This window comes from Ostrea edulis, chromosome 7 (genome assembly GCF_947568905.1).
Source record: "Ostrea edulis chromosome 7, xbOstEdul1.1, whole genome shotgun sequence".
NCBI classification, from domain to species: Eukaryota; Metazoa; Mollusca; class Bivalvia; order Ostreida; family Ostreidae; genus Ostrea; species Ostrea edulis.
This window is the reverse complement of record NC_079170.1, coordinates 56,783,936-56,799,385: the sequence shown is the minus strand read 5'-3', so window position 1 is coordinate 56,799,385 and position 15,450 is coordinate 56,783,936. Positions and strand designations below refer to the sequence as shown.

The 15,450-nt window shown below is 35.0% G+C and overlaps 1 protein-coding gene across 7 annotated transcripts in view; it reads right to left on the bottom strand.

The window, feature by feature from the left end:
• The window catches only part of LOC125653306 (plexin-A2-like), a 157,341-nt gene that overhangs the window by 11,265 nt on the left and 130,626 nt on the right, over positions 1-15,450 (bottom strand). For 3 of the 7 annotated variants that reach the window (XM_048882707.2, XM_048882709.2, XM_048882708.2), the window contains 4 exons: positions 12,362-12,458; positions 4,133-4,198; positions 3,929-4,032; positions 3,312-3,404 (listed from right to left, as the gene is read on the bottom strand). In XM_048882707.2, the coding sequence (XP_048738664.2) occupies positions 3,312-3,404; positions 3,929-4,032; positions 4,133-4,198; positions 12,362-12,458 (360 nt within the window). Of the gene's footprint in view, positions 1-3,311; positions 3,405-3,928; positions 4,033-4,082; positions 4,199-12,361; positions 12,459-15,450 lie in introns of all 7 variants that reach the window. The other 4 variants (XM_048882710.2, XM_056144785.1, XM_048882711.2 and 1 more) reach the window with 2 other exon arrangements.

The following is a 15,450-nucleotide window of genomic DNA, read 5'->3' as shown; positions in this document are numbered from 1 at the left end:
AATTTTGGGTAGTTTTTGCCCCGCCCCTAAGGCCCCAGGAATCCTGAAATTTATAATTTAAATTCCCTTTGTCCCAAAGATGCTTCATACCAAATTTGAAAAGAATTGGAATAATAGTTATCAAGAAGAAGTTAAAAATGTCTATTGTTCACTCATTTAATAACTGACCATTTTGGCCCCACCCTGATACCAAAACCCCTACCCCTGGGATCATCAAATTTACAATTTTGGTAAAGGACTACCATAGAAACCAAATGTCACTGGAAATTGAAATCCATGATTTTTAATAATTTTTTGGGGGCAGCCATTTTGAAACGTTGAAATTGAATGGAAAGAAATACTGATGTTAGAAATGAGCTTAGAACACTCAATTGACCCCAGAAGCGAAATGTTGTACTGATTTTAACACTTTGAAATATTTTCTGTATATGCTAACCATTCTGAAAATGGTGGCACATAAAAATTTTGGTGCTGGAAATGGGCATCAAATTACCCCAGAAGTAAAATTTGGTTGAAATTCGACATTTTTTTAAATGGCGTTTTGGCAGCCATTTTGAAATGTCATGGCACTCCACTTCATGACCCCTATCTGCCACAAAGCTTGAATTGGATCTGTTGAAGCACTAACAGAGGTGTTTACCCATAATTAAGAGTATCAGTATTATATGATGTTTTGTCAGTATTTTTCAGTAGTATGCGATGTGAGCACCGCGTAGCGGTGCGAACCTGCTAGGGGGGTCTGGGGGCATGCCCCCCCAGAAAATTTTTGAAAAATTAGATGCAAAATCCTGCTTTCTGACAGTTTTTAAGAGTCATTTTTAAGATAACAAAATAATAAATTTGGTTGATTTTTTTCTGTGACTTTTGCAAAACTTCAGTTTTTCATTTTGACATTGAACAATAAAGTTAACTGCAATTAATTTAACCAATTTTAATACAATAAAAGTACAAATGCACATTTGCATAAACTTGGATAACGAACAAAAAAAAAAAAAGTGTTATGTACTTATTATGACAAAAAAATACATATTTGACATAAACCTTGACTAGTAACTATTGAGTATTCATTTTCACAAACTTGCAAGACAATAATGGACGGAAAAAAATTAAATAAAAGCATAAAACAATGTAAAAAAAACAAGAACACACGTTGCAGCGCACCATGCACACGCCACGTTTGGAAGACGTCAAACATGGCCACAGTTTTGAATAAGACTCCTTATATTTCTGATCACTTGTCTGTCGTCGTTTTTGTTTCTTTGGAGAGTGTTCATCATCAGAAGAGTCCAGCGGACTCCCCCGTTTCGACATTTCATTCCTTCTGCACGTTTCCCGCAAAAACCTTCGATACCTACTTTGAAAGCAAGTAACAGGAACGATCAATTTAGATGTATTCCGATAGACGCTTAAGTCGCTATCTCTACCGCGTTTTAAATGTGCACATTTAATAATGCTCTTTCAAGCATTCCACTGAAAAAAAAATAATAATTTCGGAAACGGATCGGAAACCGTATTTCCGTGAAAAAATCCGTAGTCCGTATTTTACATTTAAAATCCGTATAAAATACGGAAAATCCGTAGTGGTAAACACCTCTGCACTAAAGAAGAGGAATAATAATAAGAAGACAAGATTGCTATGCGTAGCCATGTCCCCCACCCCCACAAAAAAAGTTGAAGCACAAAAGTCCCATAACTCCTGTAAAATTTGTTAAATCAAAATGACGGCACAATATGATCAACTACATATGGTGACAATCCTACAAAATTTGAACAAAATCTGCAGCAGTCTCTGGGGAGATGCGTCCACAAAGTATTCCTGTAAAGTTGCATGTACAAATTCAACCAAGTCCTATAACTCTTGTAAAATTTGTCCAATTAAAATGGCAGCGCAAAATGATCAACTAAATATGATGACCAACAATTCTACAAAATCTGAACAAAATTTGTTGAGCGTTTCAGAGGAATTGCTTCCACAAAGTGTTCCTATAATGTAACATGTACAAATTCAACTAAGTCCTATAACTCTTGTAAAATTTGTCAAATTAAAATGGTGGAGCAATATGATCAACTAAATTTAGTGACTAACAATCCTACAAAATTTGAACATAATCCATTGTGAGGTTTTGGAAGAGTTGCATCCAAAATGTATTCCTAAGTGTAGCATGTACAAATTCAAAGTCCTATAACTCATGTAAAATTTGTCGAATCAAAATGACTGCACAATTTAATCAACTACATATAGTGACTAACAATCCTACAAAATCTGAACAAAATCCATTGAGCAGTTTCAGAGGAGTTGCGGGTGTATCATAAATATGCATTTCTTACAAATTGTGTTTTCGTTTAGTTTTGTTGAAGTTAATAGAGAATAAAAAACCCTTTAAGGAGGTACTCTACATCATCATAATGGCTGACTTCCTTTTAAAACATGGTGGAAAATATTAATATCAGCAACATTTGTTTATTCATTTAAAAAATTCTCACCTAGCTGAGTAGCTCAGTAGGTTAGCACGTCGACTTCTGAACTGTAGATCGCATGTTCGAGTCCAGCAGGGGTTTTAAATTTTTGCTCAGATTGCTTTCAACTAAAACTGTACTTTTTGACTAAATAAAGTAAATTTGAAAGTTTTCAATTTCAAAATATTGTTGTACATATCCTCCACCTTTCATCAATATCAAATTTCTCTTGTGTAGCATACCTCCTTAAGAGGTTTTGATGATACAAAATATTAGATTGATATTTTACAAAGAAGACAAATATTTAATTACACGACAAAATATCGCGAATTTAGAACTTTGCCACAATGTTGTTACGAGCAAAATTCCCCATGGGGATTTTCAAAAGTTGGCATGCACGTTAATGTGCTTTCGTATATGATTTCATCAAATTCCTCAAGCTGGCAAGCTATTAGAAAATCTAATTATTATCTTGGTTGTCCCAAAATTTACAATTTTTGTCACCCTTGTCTCAAAGATGCTTCATACCAAATTTGAAAAGAATTGGAATAGTAGTTGTGAAGAAGTTAAAATTGTTCAATTGTTAATGCATGACGATGGATGCAGGTCATTTGAGTGACTCAAGTGACCTAAAAATCCTTTTTGTGGCCATGATCGTCAAACATGAAAGGTCTTGTCATTATAACCAACAAATGTGTAAAGTAGATTTCCGAGTCTTACCTTTGTAGCTAACAAACGTGCAAGGTAGATTTTCAAGACTTACCTTTGTAGCCAACAAACGTGCAAGGTAGATTTCCGAGTCTTACCTTTGTAGCCAACAAACATGTAAGATAGATTTCAGAGTTCAGTCTTACCTTTGTAGCCAACAAACGTGTGAGGTAGATTTCTGACACCATCTTACTCCCACGATTTCCATCTCCATTAGGATCACTATCGTGAGGCTTCACCTGCACATGGTGTAAATAAGCTTACAGTATTTCTATCATGTACACAAAATCAGCAAATTACTTGGCTGATACTCATTGCTGTAATGAATCATTTACTAGTTATAAAGAATTGTTTTGGTATAAAAATAATCAGGCCTGGATTTCATGGGGGGAAAAAACCACAAAGTTGAAACTTGGGACTTCCGTCTGAGATTTTACTCAAATTTTGACTGATCAAATAAAAGAAAACTCAAAGTTTCAAGAATGAGATTTTTTCAAGAAATCTAAGCCTGATGAAGTATTTTGCTGAATTCTATGTTTGCAACAGAAATGTTTACAAAACGAAGGCCTAAACTCAATAGACTGTCATGGACTAATCTTTTACCTCCAATATGAAGTACTTGAAACATTGTAGAGAGTAATTTTCAAAACATTTCCAGTACATGTTTGCGAAGAAGACAGATGGTTGAGGACATGTTATGAATTAAAAGACAAGTAGAACAGTTAGTAGTGTCAACTGAACTTCTAACAACTTGTTTACTTACTAAATGATAATACTTCACCCCATAATTATCAAGGTCAATATGAACGTCTTGAGGGCTAATAGATCGATTTAAAGATGGACTTCTGGCATAAAATGGAACATTTTCTGCAAACAAGAACAAAGACAGATGAAACATCTTTACATGAGGTACTTACTAGATGGTAATATTTAACACCATAGTTTTCTAATCCTTCAATATGAACACCTTGTGGAGAAAGATTTCGTTGAAAAGAGGAAGTTCTCATGTGCTGTGGTTGAAATTTCTCTGGAACTGAAATGAAGACTTAACAATTTAAAAAAATTAATTTACATTGCCCTTAAAACTTTTTACATGGTTTATTTTATAAGTTTTAGCGCAAACAGGGCAGAGTCACAAAATTTACAAATTTTCTACTGAAACCTCAGAGATGCTTCAAAGCAAATTGGGTGAAAATCAACCATAAAGTTTCTCATAAGTCAGAGAAAATGTATATAGGTAGTGTTTCATGTTGATGGTGCAATGTATGCATCTTTCAAACCCGCAAACAGAATGAGCTCCACATTCTATGATCAATTATCATACATCATCTGGTCATTACAGGATTTATACAGCTCATCATAACCCCCCCCCCCCTCCCAAGTACTTTTAAGGCCATTATTAAGCACCATTGGACAATACAATCATGTAAATGACAAATTGACATAATATATTTGATTTCTAAAAAATTCTTTAGCTCACTTAATGTTTTTGTTATGTTTCGAATTTAATTCATATATATATAGATAATAGTTACTTTTCGCAATGATCGGTAAAAGTATAGGTAAAAAATAAAAATGAAACACGAAGACGTTTAGCAAAGCTTTAGCGCTTTCATTTCAAATCTTCAGAAGCTTTACATTTAGTAACATAGCGACGTTATGTCACAAACAGCGGAACGTTAAAATTAAACAAATCTAGACGTCACTACATACTGACTGTTGAAACGTATTGTTCATTGTGACGTCATAGTAAAGCAAAACAAATTTCGACGTCATAAGCCACTGGACATTAAAACATAGTGTTTACAGTGATGTCATTATAAAGTAATGCGTGAAAACATTTTCATTTACAAATATGATAACGTGAAACTGAATTATTGAGTTTAGGTTTGAACAAATTAATGAAATGTTTTTCCTTTTCACATCTCTGTTTGTGACTTAACGTCGTTATGTTACTAAATGTAAAGCTTCTGAAGATTTGAAATGAAAGCGCTAAAGCTTTACTAAACGTCTTCGTGTTTCATTTTTATTTTTTACACACACACACACACATATATATATATATATATATATATCTATATATATATATATATATATATATATATATATATATATCTAAAATCAATATAAAAGGCTGTTTGGCTAGATTCAGTTTCATTACTTTTTGTTTTCAGAAACAATGTCTTAGATGCCGATAATTTCTTAAGTTTATCATCTTGCATGGGAGAATTTAGAGCCTATCATTTTGTCACAATGTAAACACAGTGCTTTCATACTTCAGCACTTAGATTTCCAAACTTTGTTGTAAACAAGAGGCCCATGGGCCACATCGCTCACCTGAGTCACCTTGGCCCATATCTGAAGATTTTCCATATATATTTGCATGTAAAACCTTAGTCCCTATTATGGCCCAAACTACCCTTTGCAAACTTGAATCTACACTATGTCAGAAAGCTTTCATGTAAATGTCAACTTCTTTGGCCAATGGTTCTTGAGAAGAAGATTTTTAAAGCTTTTTCCTATATTTGTATGTAAAACTTTGACACCCCCCCCCCCCTTGTGGTCCCATCCTACCCCCCGGGGGCCATGATTTGAACAAACTTGAATCTGCACTATGTCAGAAAGTTTTCTTGTAAATATCAGCTTTTCTGACTCAGTGGTTTTTGAGAGGAAGATTTTAACTATATATTTGTATGTAAAACTTTGATCCCCCCTTGTGGCCCCATCCTACCCCCGGGGGCCATGATTTGAACAAACTTGAATCTGCACTATGTCAGAAAGTTTTCTTGTAAATATCAGCTTTTCTGACTCAGTGGTTTTTGAGAGGAAGATTTTAACTATATATTTGTATGTAAAACTTTGATCCCCCCTTGTGGCCCCATCCTACCCCCGGGGGACATGATTTGAACAAACTTGAATCTGCATTATGTCAGAAAGTTTTCTTGTAAATATCAGCTTTTCTGACTCAGTGGTTATTGAGAAGAAGATTTTAACTATATATTTGTATGTAAAACTTTGATCCCCCCTTGTGGCCCCATCCTACCCCTGGGGGCCATGATTTGAACAAACTTGAATCTGCATTATGTCAGGAAGCTTTCATGTAAATCTCAGCTTTTCTGGCTTGGTGGTTCTTGAGAAGAAGATTTTTAAAGTTTTTCCCTATATATTTGTGTGTAAAACTTTGATCCCCCCTTGGGGCCCCATCCTATCCCCGGGGGCCATGATTTGAACAAACTTGAATCTGCACTATGTCAGAAAGTTTCCATGTAAAAATCAGCTTTTCTGACTCGGTGGTTCTTGAGAAGAAGATTTTAAAAGATTTTTCCTATATATTTGTATGTAAAACTTTGATCCCCTATTGTGGCCCCATCCAACCCCAGGGGCCCATGATTTGAACAAACTTGAATCTGCATTATGTCAGGAAGCTTTCATGTAAATCTCAGCTTTTCTGGCTTAGTGGTTCTTGAGAAGAAGATTTTTAAATGACCCCACCCTATTTTTGCATTTTTGTGATTATCTCCCCTCTGAAAGGGACATGGCCCTTCATTTGAACAAACTTGAAAGCCCTTCACCCAAGGATGCTTTTGGCCATGTTTGATTGAAATTGGCCCAGTGGTTCTGGAGAAGAAGTCGAAAATGTGAAAAGTTTAACAGACAGACGGACAGACAGACAGACGGACGGACAGACAGACAGACGACGGACAAAAAGCGATCAGAAAAGCTCACTTGAACCTTTGGTTCAAGTGAGCTAAAAACAGATTCATTCTTACTACAGGTTCTATGGCCATGTGCTTTCTTGTTAAAACCAAAAAACAAGCCATAAATGTTTAATATAGTTACAAACAAGAGTACTGCATACGGTACAACATACGCCCTTTAGACCTTCAGTGCAATATCTGTATCCATGATGAGAAAATTTTTAGAAAACTATTTGAGCTACTAAAGTAGGCCATTGTGTGCACCAATCAAGTTGAAATGTGAACTGATTATGTATTTCTCTATTTTTAGGGCAATACCTGTATTCATAACCAAAAAAAATGTGGAAAAGGAAAACAAGGTTTTTCTACTAAGTATACTATGACCTTGACATTTGCTCTTGAGATTCAATAGACATCCTCCACTTGGCATAAGGTGTATGTGTACCAAGTTTGATGGTCCTTACCATAAAAGTTTGCTCTTTATCCTGCCTAGGTTCTTCTACTAAGTGATACTATGACCTTTAAGAACAAAATGTGTCCTCCACTTGGCATGAGGAGTATGTGTACCAATTTTCAATCAGAAAAACACAAATAGGAGAGATGTTCTATAAACTTGATTATTAATATAAGGCTGTTTACTAGATTATGTGTCCAAATGCTGGTTCATTATTATGTTCCCCAAACAAAGTTTGGGAACATATTGTTTTTACTGTTTCTTATTATTATTAAGGTCTTCCATCTCAACGGAAGACCTTATAGTGATTTTTATGTTTCTTTTCCTCTATTATTATTATTATTGTTCTTTTTCTAACCAATTTTGTGCACGCGATTTCTCAAAAAAAGGCTTGATACATTTTCATGAAACTTTCAGGAAAGATGTAAAATAGGATTGTCTAGAACGTTTTTTTTTTTAATTTTTTTTTTTATAGTTTTGCCAAAATCACTTCCGGTCGCAAGTTAGGGTCGAATTTCCGTTTTTCAAATGACATTTTGTTTGGCCATTTTCTCATAAACGGTTAATGATTTGAGTCTTTAAACTTTCAGGATATGATTGGTGGTGACTTGTAGCTTTGTAAAAAGATTTATGATTGTCATCCGTCACTTCCGGCTGCCAACAAAAGTGAACGAAAGAAACGTCAAATATCAAATTTACGCTTTTGAAACAAAATGTGTGCTTGGAATAATTAAGTGTCTTTTGGAGTTTCAGAAAATGTTACACTTATTGGAAGTTTAAACAGCAACTTTCGGTTTTTAGAGAAAAACTTCGAAATTTTTTTTCTTTCTTTGCTATCATATCTCTCGCTTATAAATCAAGTGTTTGTTATGATGTCCACATATATAATTGACATTATCCATCTTCAGAGTATAGTGAATTATTGTTTTTTCTTCAAAATTCACTTCTGTTCGCTGAATACCTATGATTTCCGGGGTTTTTCTCTCCAGGCGTTTTCTCATAAATAATCTAAGATTGAGTCTTGAAACTTTCAGGAATGTTAGATGGTGATTTGTAGATGTGACATATGTGTTTAAATTTTGTTGCCGTCATCCACCGGAAATACCTTAAATATATGTAATTTTTCATTTTTTAAAAATTGTAAGGCCACACCAATTTGTAAAATAGTTCTTCGGATTTTCAAACAAAAAAAGTGAGGCGAGAGGGTGAAATTATTTAACAAATATTATTTTTAATTTTGGAGATAAAAATTACGAGGCGAGCGAATACAAGAAATATAAATATTTTTAATTGAATTAAGTGTGATTTTAAAAAGCGAGCGCTTACAAATAAAGATCTAAAATCACCAGTTATCATTTGTTTACCACATAAACTTAATATTTTTCAACTTTGTTGATATAGTTTACAATAGATAATTATTTCAGGTTTCAAAGACTTATTTTCTTTATACCTAATACATGTACTTTGCAACATTAACTGATGAGGTCTTTTTGAAGAATTTTATTTAACAGTGTTTAAATTTCATTTCTACAAACTTTTGATTCAGATATGCAAATTGCTAGGGACATGTCCAGTTTTGAAATCTCCATTGCATCGCTTTGAGCATTTTCTTGAATTTTGATAGGACATCACCAAACCTTTTGTGAAAATGTAGTTAACTGTCGGTCCCGTTTAAAATAGTCCTCAGTACCCATTGCTTGTTCCAAGAGGCGAATAAATGGGGCGATCCTTCAGATAGGACTGCAAAAACTGAGATCCGTGTCACAGCAGGTGTGGCACGATAAAGATCCCTTCCTGCCATAAGTGCTGAGCATAGACCTAAATTTTGCAGCCCTTCACCGGCAATGGTAGCGTCTTCATGTGAGTGCAATATTCTCAAGAGAGACTTTTGACAATATATAATCAATCAATCGTACGCTGTCGATGTTCTCTAAATAGTGGCATCGAATAGCACTTCAAAAGTTTCATCGGCTTTCAGTTCGATTCCAGCATAAGGAACAACTTCCAATCCAGTGTTATGAAGTATCGTACGTATTAAGATAGACATCATGAATAACTTAACCGTATTACACTGTTAGGGAATTTCTCGAGAGCCCACGCTTCTGTCATTTGTCAGCACATACATCAAGGTCGTTTGTGCTCTTGTTGTAAAAAGTCGAAAATATTGAACAAGCGGGCGGATATTATTTTTTGATAATATTATTATTTGGATTTATTACAAATAGAAGCGGCGAATCAGACAAACTAGATTACAAATTGGCATGGCCTAATGCTCATAGCATATTTAATAGAGTGTAATAAATCATACCATTTCCACTGGAAGTTGGTTGTTCGAAACTGGAAGTTGCCCCAAAACTCAGTATTTTTCATGGAATTTTTTAGTGTGGATTCCTACGTGGTCAATGTGGAATTTTTAGTCGTTTTATGGACTCCCGAGATACTCGAAAGTAAATAAAACGAAACCGAAATTGTTTACAATTGATAAACCATGTCTTACATGTACGTGTCAATCACTCAATTTTTTTTTTAAAAATAGGTGTTTATTTCTTTCATGTATAGTCGTTCTTCACTAATTGAATTCTCCCAGTCAAGTTCCTATCTCATCAAAAATTGGACGGAAGACCTATTCGTTGCTCGCAATGAGATAATTTCCAGTTATTCTAATTTTTCTCCGGACTTTTTGTCTGGGAGTGTTCTCAGACACTACAAAAGGTATCAATATGAAACTTTCCAGGATGATAGTACGCGCATTGCAATTTTGGTACAAAAAAATGGAAAATCAGAATATTAAAGAAATCGATATTAAACCTTGATAGGATGGTAGTATATCATTTGTAGATGTAAAAAATGATATTCATTTCGTCTTCACGCGCGTACATGCATCACAATTTTCATACACTAACTTTGTAATCAGTCTAACTTTTTTGTTGTTCATTGAAATGGTTTGATATTTATATCATAGGTAGGTATTGAAGATCCTTAATTGATCTGCATGGTCAAAATGACTAATCTGCACGTACATGCACTTCATTTTGATTGGATAATACTAAAACGTCTGTAACTCTCTTATGAATGAAGCTAATGAGTTGATATTCACAGCATAGGTAGATAATATGCGTATCTATATATTGGTGTAATAAAAAAAATGCCAACACACACGCGCATGCATCGTCTTTCAAAACTTGATTTTTTAAAGGACGATAACATTTTTGTTTTTCATCAAATTCTTTTGATTTTAAGGTTCTAGGTGTGTCTTGGTACTCCTTACAAATTCTTGTGGTTAAAACTACTGCTCAGCATGTGCATGCACGTGTGTTGAATTCTGATTGGACAATTTTAAAATCACTATAACTTCCTTATATTTGATGGAAACGTTATGAAATTCATACTGTGGGTATATGATACAAAGGCCTGTTGAATGATATCAACAAAAATGCAGAATCATACTCGCGTGCATGTGTATGCATGCGCAATTCGCGTGCATGTGTATGCATGCGCAATACTTTCTTTCATTTCTTGGTACTGAAATGACCATATTAAACGCACTACATGTAATTAAAGGCTAAAAATGATTTTTTGTTATAGGTTTACAATGACATCACTTTTTAATTGGGGGAGGTTTGGGGAACATATGTAACGGTCCCCGTTACAATTAGAACTAGTTATCTTTTTAATATGAAATTAGATAATAAGTAATTCTAAGAAAAAATAAATATTATCTATACAAGGTGTGTCTTCCCATTCATATCTAATGTTAAATATGATTTATGATTTTAAAATTAGATCTGAAATAAACCTCGAACAAAAACATTTGTTGTTCCTTATATTTGATTATTCTATGCATTTTTACCATTCTAATTTACTATAAATGATTTTTCTCAATTTGAGGAAAAGTTGTTAATTTTCCAAAAAAAAAAAAATCAAAATAAAAAATCACCAGTATTCTTCCTATTGACTGATACTACAACCTTGACCTTGAAGAACAATAGGCATCTTTCTCTCATCACTATGATTAAATGTACCAAGCTGTAACATCCTAGCTCCAATAGTTCAGTCTGTATTCTGCAAAGGTTTCCCTATAAACTGATATTATGACCTTGACCTTGAAAAACAATAGGCATCTTCCTCTCATCATGGTGATTATATGTACCAAGTTGTAACATCCTAGCTCCAATAGTTCAGTCTGTATTCTGCCTACAAGGTTTTCCTATTAACTGATACACCTTGACCTTGAAAAATGATAGGCATCTTCCTCTTATCATGGTGATCAAATGTTCCAAGTTGTAAGATCCTGGAGCTTATGGTTTGGTCTGTATCCTGCCCACAAAGTCCGGACAGACAGACAGAGCCCTACCATAATATGTCCTGTCTTCGATGGGCGTATAAAAATTCTTGAGAGGGACGTTAAACAATATACAATCAACAACATGAGGATGCCTTACATGAATATGATTAAAATGACCTTGCTGTTCTGGAGAAGGTGAAGGTCATAAGAAATCTATATGCAATATATGAAAGCTCTATCTTAAAGCATTTAGGGCAAGGTCACAAGCTCCTGTAAAACTTTGATCCCCTATTGGGGAGCCACAATTTGAAGAAACTTGAATCTGTACTACCTGGGGATGCTTGCATTTAAACATGACTAATCATGGTCCTGTTGTTCTTGAAGAGAATATTTTAAAATAACTTTCCAATAAATCTGCATGTGAAACTTTGATCCCCTATTATGGTCAAACCCTACCCCTGAGGGCCATGATTTGAATAAACTTATATCTACTTTATGTAAAGCTTTCATGTAAATTTCAACTTAAGACACATTGAAAACATCTGTGGTATGATTCATAGATTTACATAAATATATGTTTGAAAAGTGAAAGGAAATTGGAAAAGTTCTTTTCATTACTTGTTTTACTCTCCTCACTACAATATTCTCTACATGTATAGATTAGATATATAAACTGATTTATCATCCATGACTAAAGGTCCATTACTGTACGACTCGTTCTCGATAATGCCTCTTATTTGTACACATCCAAGTACTTACCATAGAATCTGGTAGACTTTTCTGAATTTGTCAAAGACAGATTGTTGTAAGATGGTGGTTGTTTCTCCACCAAGGACATCAGTGCTTCATCAGGGACCTGAAACATTACCCTCATCATAAATCAAACAAGTCCCATAACCCTATATGGTCCTACCTAACTAACAACAACACTAGTCCATAATCTACATCACTCACATGATCATCCATTACATGTAATTACTTAAAGTTGAATAATGGAGTGATAAACAATTATCTCCAATATTTTCTACAAAGTCAAGTATTATGTTGTACAATGGTGAAAGGTCATTAAGAGTGATACTAATACCCCTAACATACAGAAATCAAACCAATCACTTTCTTTTAGCCTCCCTTCTAACATTTCTTTGATGAACTAAAGATTGTTTTTATGAAAAACAAATGTCTCCCCAGTTCCCTAAATTGGAAGTGCTCCAAATGAAACATCCTCTCCTTAATGTACTGCATGGTATGGAGGAGAAAGCAGGAACATAGACATTATGAACTCCCGTAACCACATAGGAGAAGTGTTCACAAACTATTTTACACCCTCCACCCCTCAGATCCCTATAACTTTAAGGATAACAATTAGATCCTACTGTCCCTACAATATACACATCTGCAAATGGCATTGAAGTATTGTAAAAAGTTTCAAGTCTATCGCATAAGCCATATAGGAGGAGAAGTGTTCACAAGCTATCTTAACATCTTCCACCCCTATTAGATCTATTATAACTTTTAGGAAAACAATTAGATCCTCCTGTCCTGACAATATACACAATTGCAAATGGCATTGAAGTATTGTAAAAAGTTTGAGGCCTATTCGATAAGCCATATAGGAGAAGCGTTCACAAGCTATTTTAACATCCTCCACCCCCCTTAGATCCACAACTTTTAGGAAAACAAGAGATGTTTGTAAAACACATATGCCCCCCCATGGTGCAAAATTGAAAAGGGTTATACACACACACATCATTTAATTGAGAGTAGTATCATCAATTCAAAATATTGAGCAGACAATATCTTCCTATGTCAAGAGTGGATTGACCATGTGACCTAAAAATCAATAGGGGTCATCTTCTTCTGAAGATGTACCAGTGTACCAAGTTTGATGTCTGTCAAGCAAAGGGTTCTCAAGATATTGAACGGACAGTATATTCCTATGTCCAATTTGACCCTTGACTTTTGACCATGTGACCTTAAAATAATTAGTAGTCATCTTCTCCTGAAGACGTACCAGTGTACCAAGTTTAATGTCTGTCAAGCAAAGGGTTCTCAAGATATTGAGCGGACAGTATATTCCTATGTACAGTTTAATCCTTGACCTTTGACCACGTAACCTCAAAATCAATAGGTGTCATCTTCTCCTGAAGATGTACCAGTGTACCAAGTTTAATGTCTGTCAAGCAAAGGGTTCTCAAGATATGGAGCAGACAGTATATTCCAATGTCCAGTTTGACCCTTGACCTTTGACCATGTGATCTGAAAATCAATAGGGGTCGTCTTCTCCTGAAGACGTACCAGTGTACCACGTTTGATGTCTGTCAAGCAAAGGGTTCTCAAGATATTGAACGGACAGTATATTCCTATGTCCAGTTTGACCCTTGACCTTTAAACATGTGACCTCAAAATAAATAGGGGTAATTTTCTCCTGAAGATGTACCAGTGTACCAAGTTTGATGTCTGTCAAGCGAAGGGTTCTCAAAATATTGAACGGACAGTATATTCCTGTCTACTGTGACCCTTGACCTTTGACCATGTGACCTCAAAATCAATAGTGGTCGTCTTCTCCTGAAGTCGTATCAGTGTACCAAGTTTGATGTCTGTCAAGAAAAGGGTTCTCAAGATACTGAGCAGACAGTATATTCCCATGTCAAGTTTGACCCTTGCCCTTTGACCATAAAATCATTAGGGGTCATCTTCTCTTGAAGATGTACCAGTGTATTAAGTTTGATGTCTGTCAAGCAAAGGGTTCTCGAGATATTTAACGGACAGTATATTCCTATGTCCAGTTTGACCCTTGACCTTTGACCATGTGACCTCAAAATCAATGGGGGTCATCTTCTTCTGAAGATGTACTGGCGTACCAAGTTTGATGTCTGTCAAGCAAAGGGTTATCTAGACATTGAATGGTCAGTATATTCCTATGCCCAGTTTGACCCTTGACCTTTGACCATATGACCTCAAAATCGTTAGGGGTCATCTACTCCTTAGGATGTACCAGTGTGCCAAGTTTGATGTCTTTCAGGCAAAGGGTTCTCAAGATATTGAGCGGACATTATATTCCTATGTCCAGAGTAGATTGACCCTTGACCTTTTGACCTGAAAAACAATAGGGATCCTCTTCTACTCATAACTAACCCACATATGAAATATCATTATCATCAAGTGAATGGTTCTCAAGATATTGAGCGGACAACACATGGTCTACAGACCGACCGACCGACAGGTGCAAAACAATATGCCCCCTCTTTTTCAAAGGGGGGCATAATAAATGGATCCTCCTGTCCTGACAATATGCACATCTACATATGGCAATGAAGCATTGTACAAAGTTTCAAGTCTATCCAATAAGCCATATAGGAGAAGCGTTCACAAGATTTTGTGACAGACGGATGGATGGAAAGAAAGTACAAAAACAATGTCTCTCCTTGGATCATATTGAATGGAAACAATTGTTATATAATTATATCAATATCTAGAACTATATTGACAACTAGAAGAAGCAAAGAACACTGACACAGGTTTTTGGTAGTTGGAAAGATTTTGACTGAAAACAAAAATCTGTGTCAGTATTCTCTACTTCTATTGCACGTAGAACTACCATTTTAGTATAGATTTGTTCCCAAGAAAATTCTTCAAATATTGATAGGAGGATGTTATGTGACAATTCGTTATTGATAAAGGTGTTACTCATTTGAATTTTCCCTTTTGATGCCAATTTTACATCTAATTGATCATGTCAAAGTCACGTGATTCACCACCATGCTTACAGTGTGCAAGATATGATCTGGACACAATATGAGTATGTATAGCCATAAAATTCAAAGAGGCCACAAAAACCCATACCATTA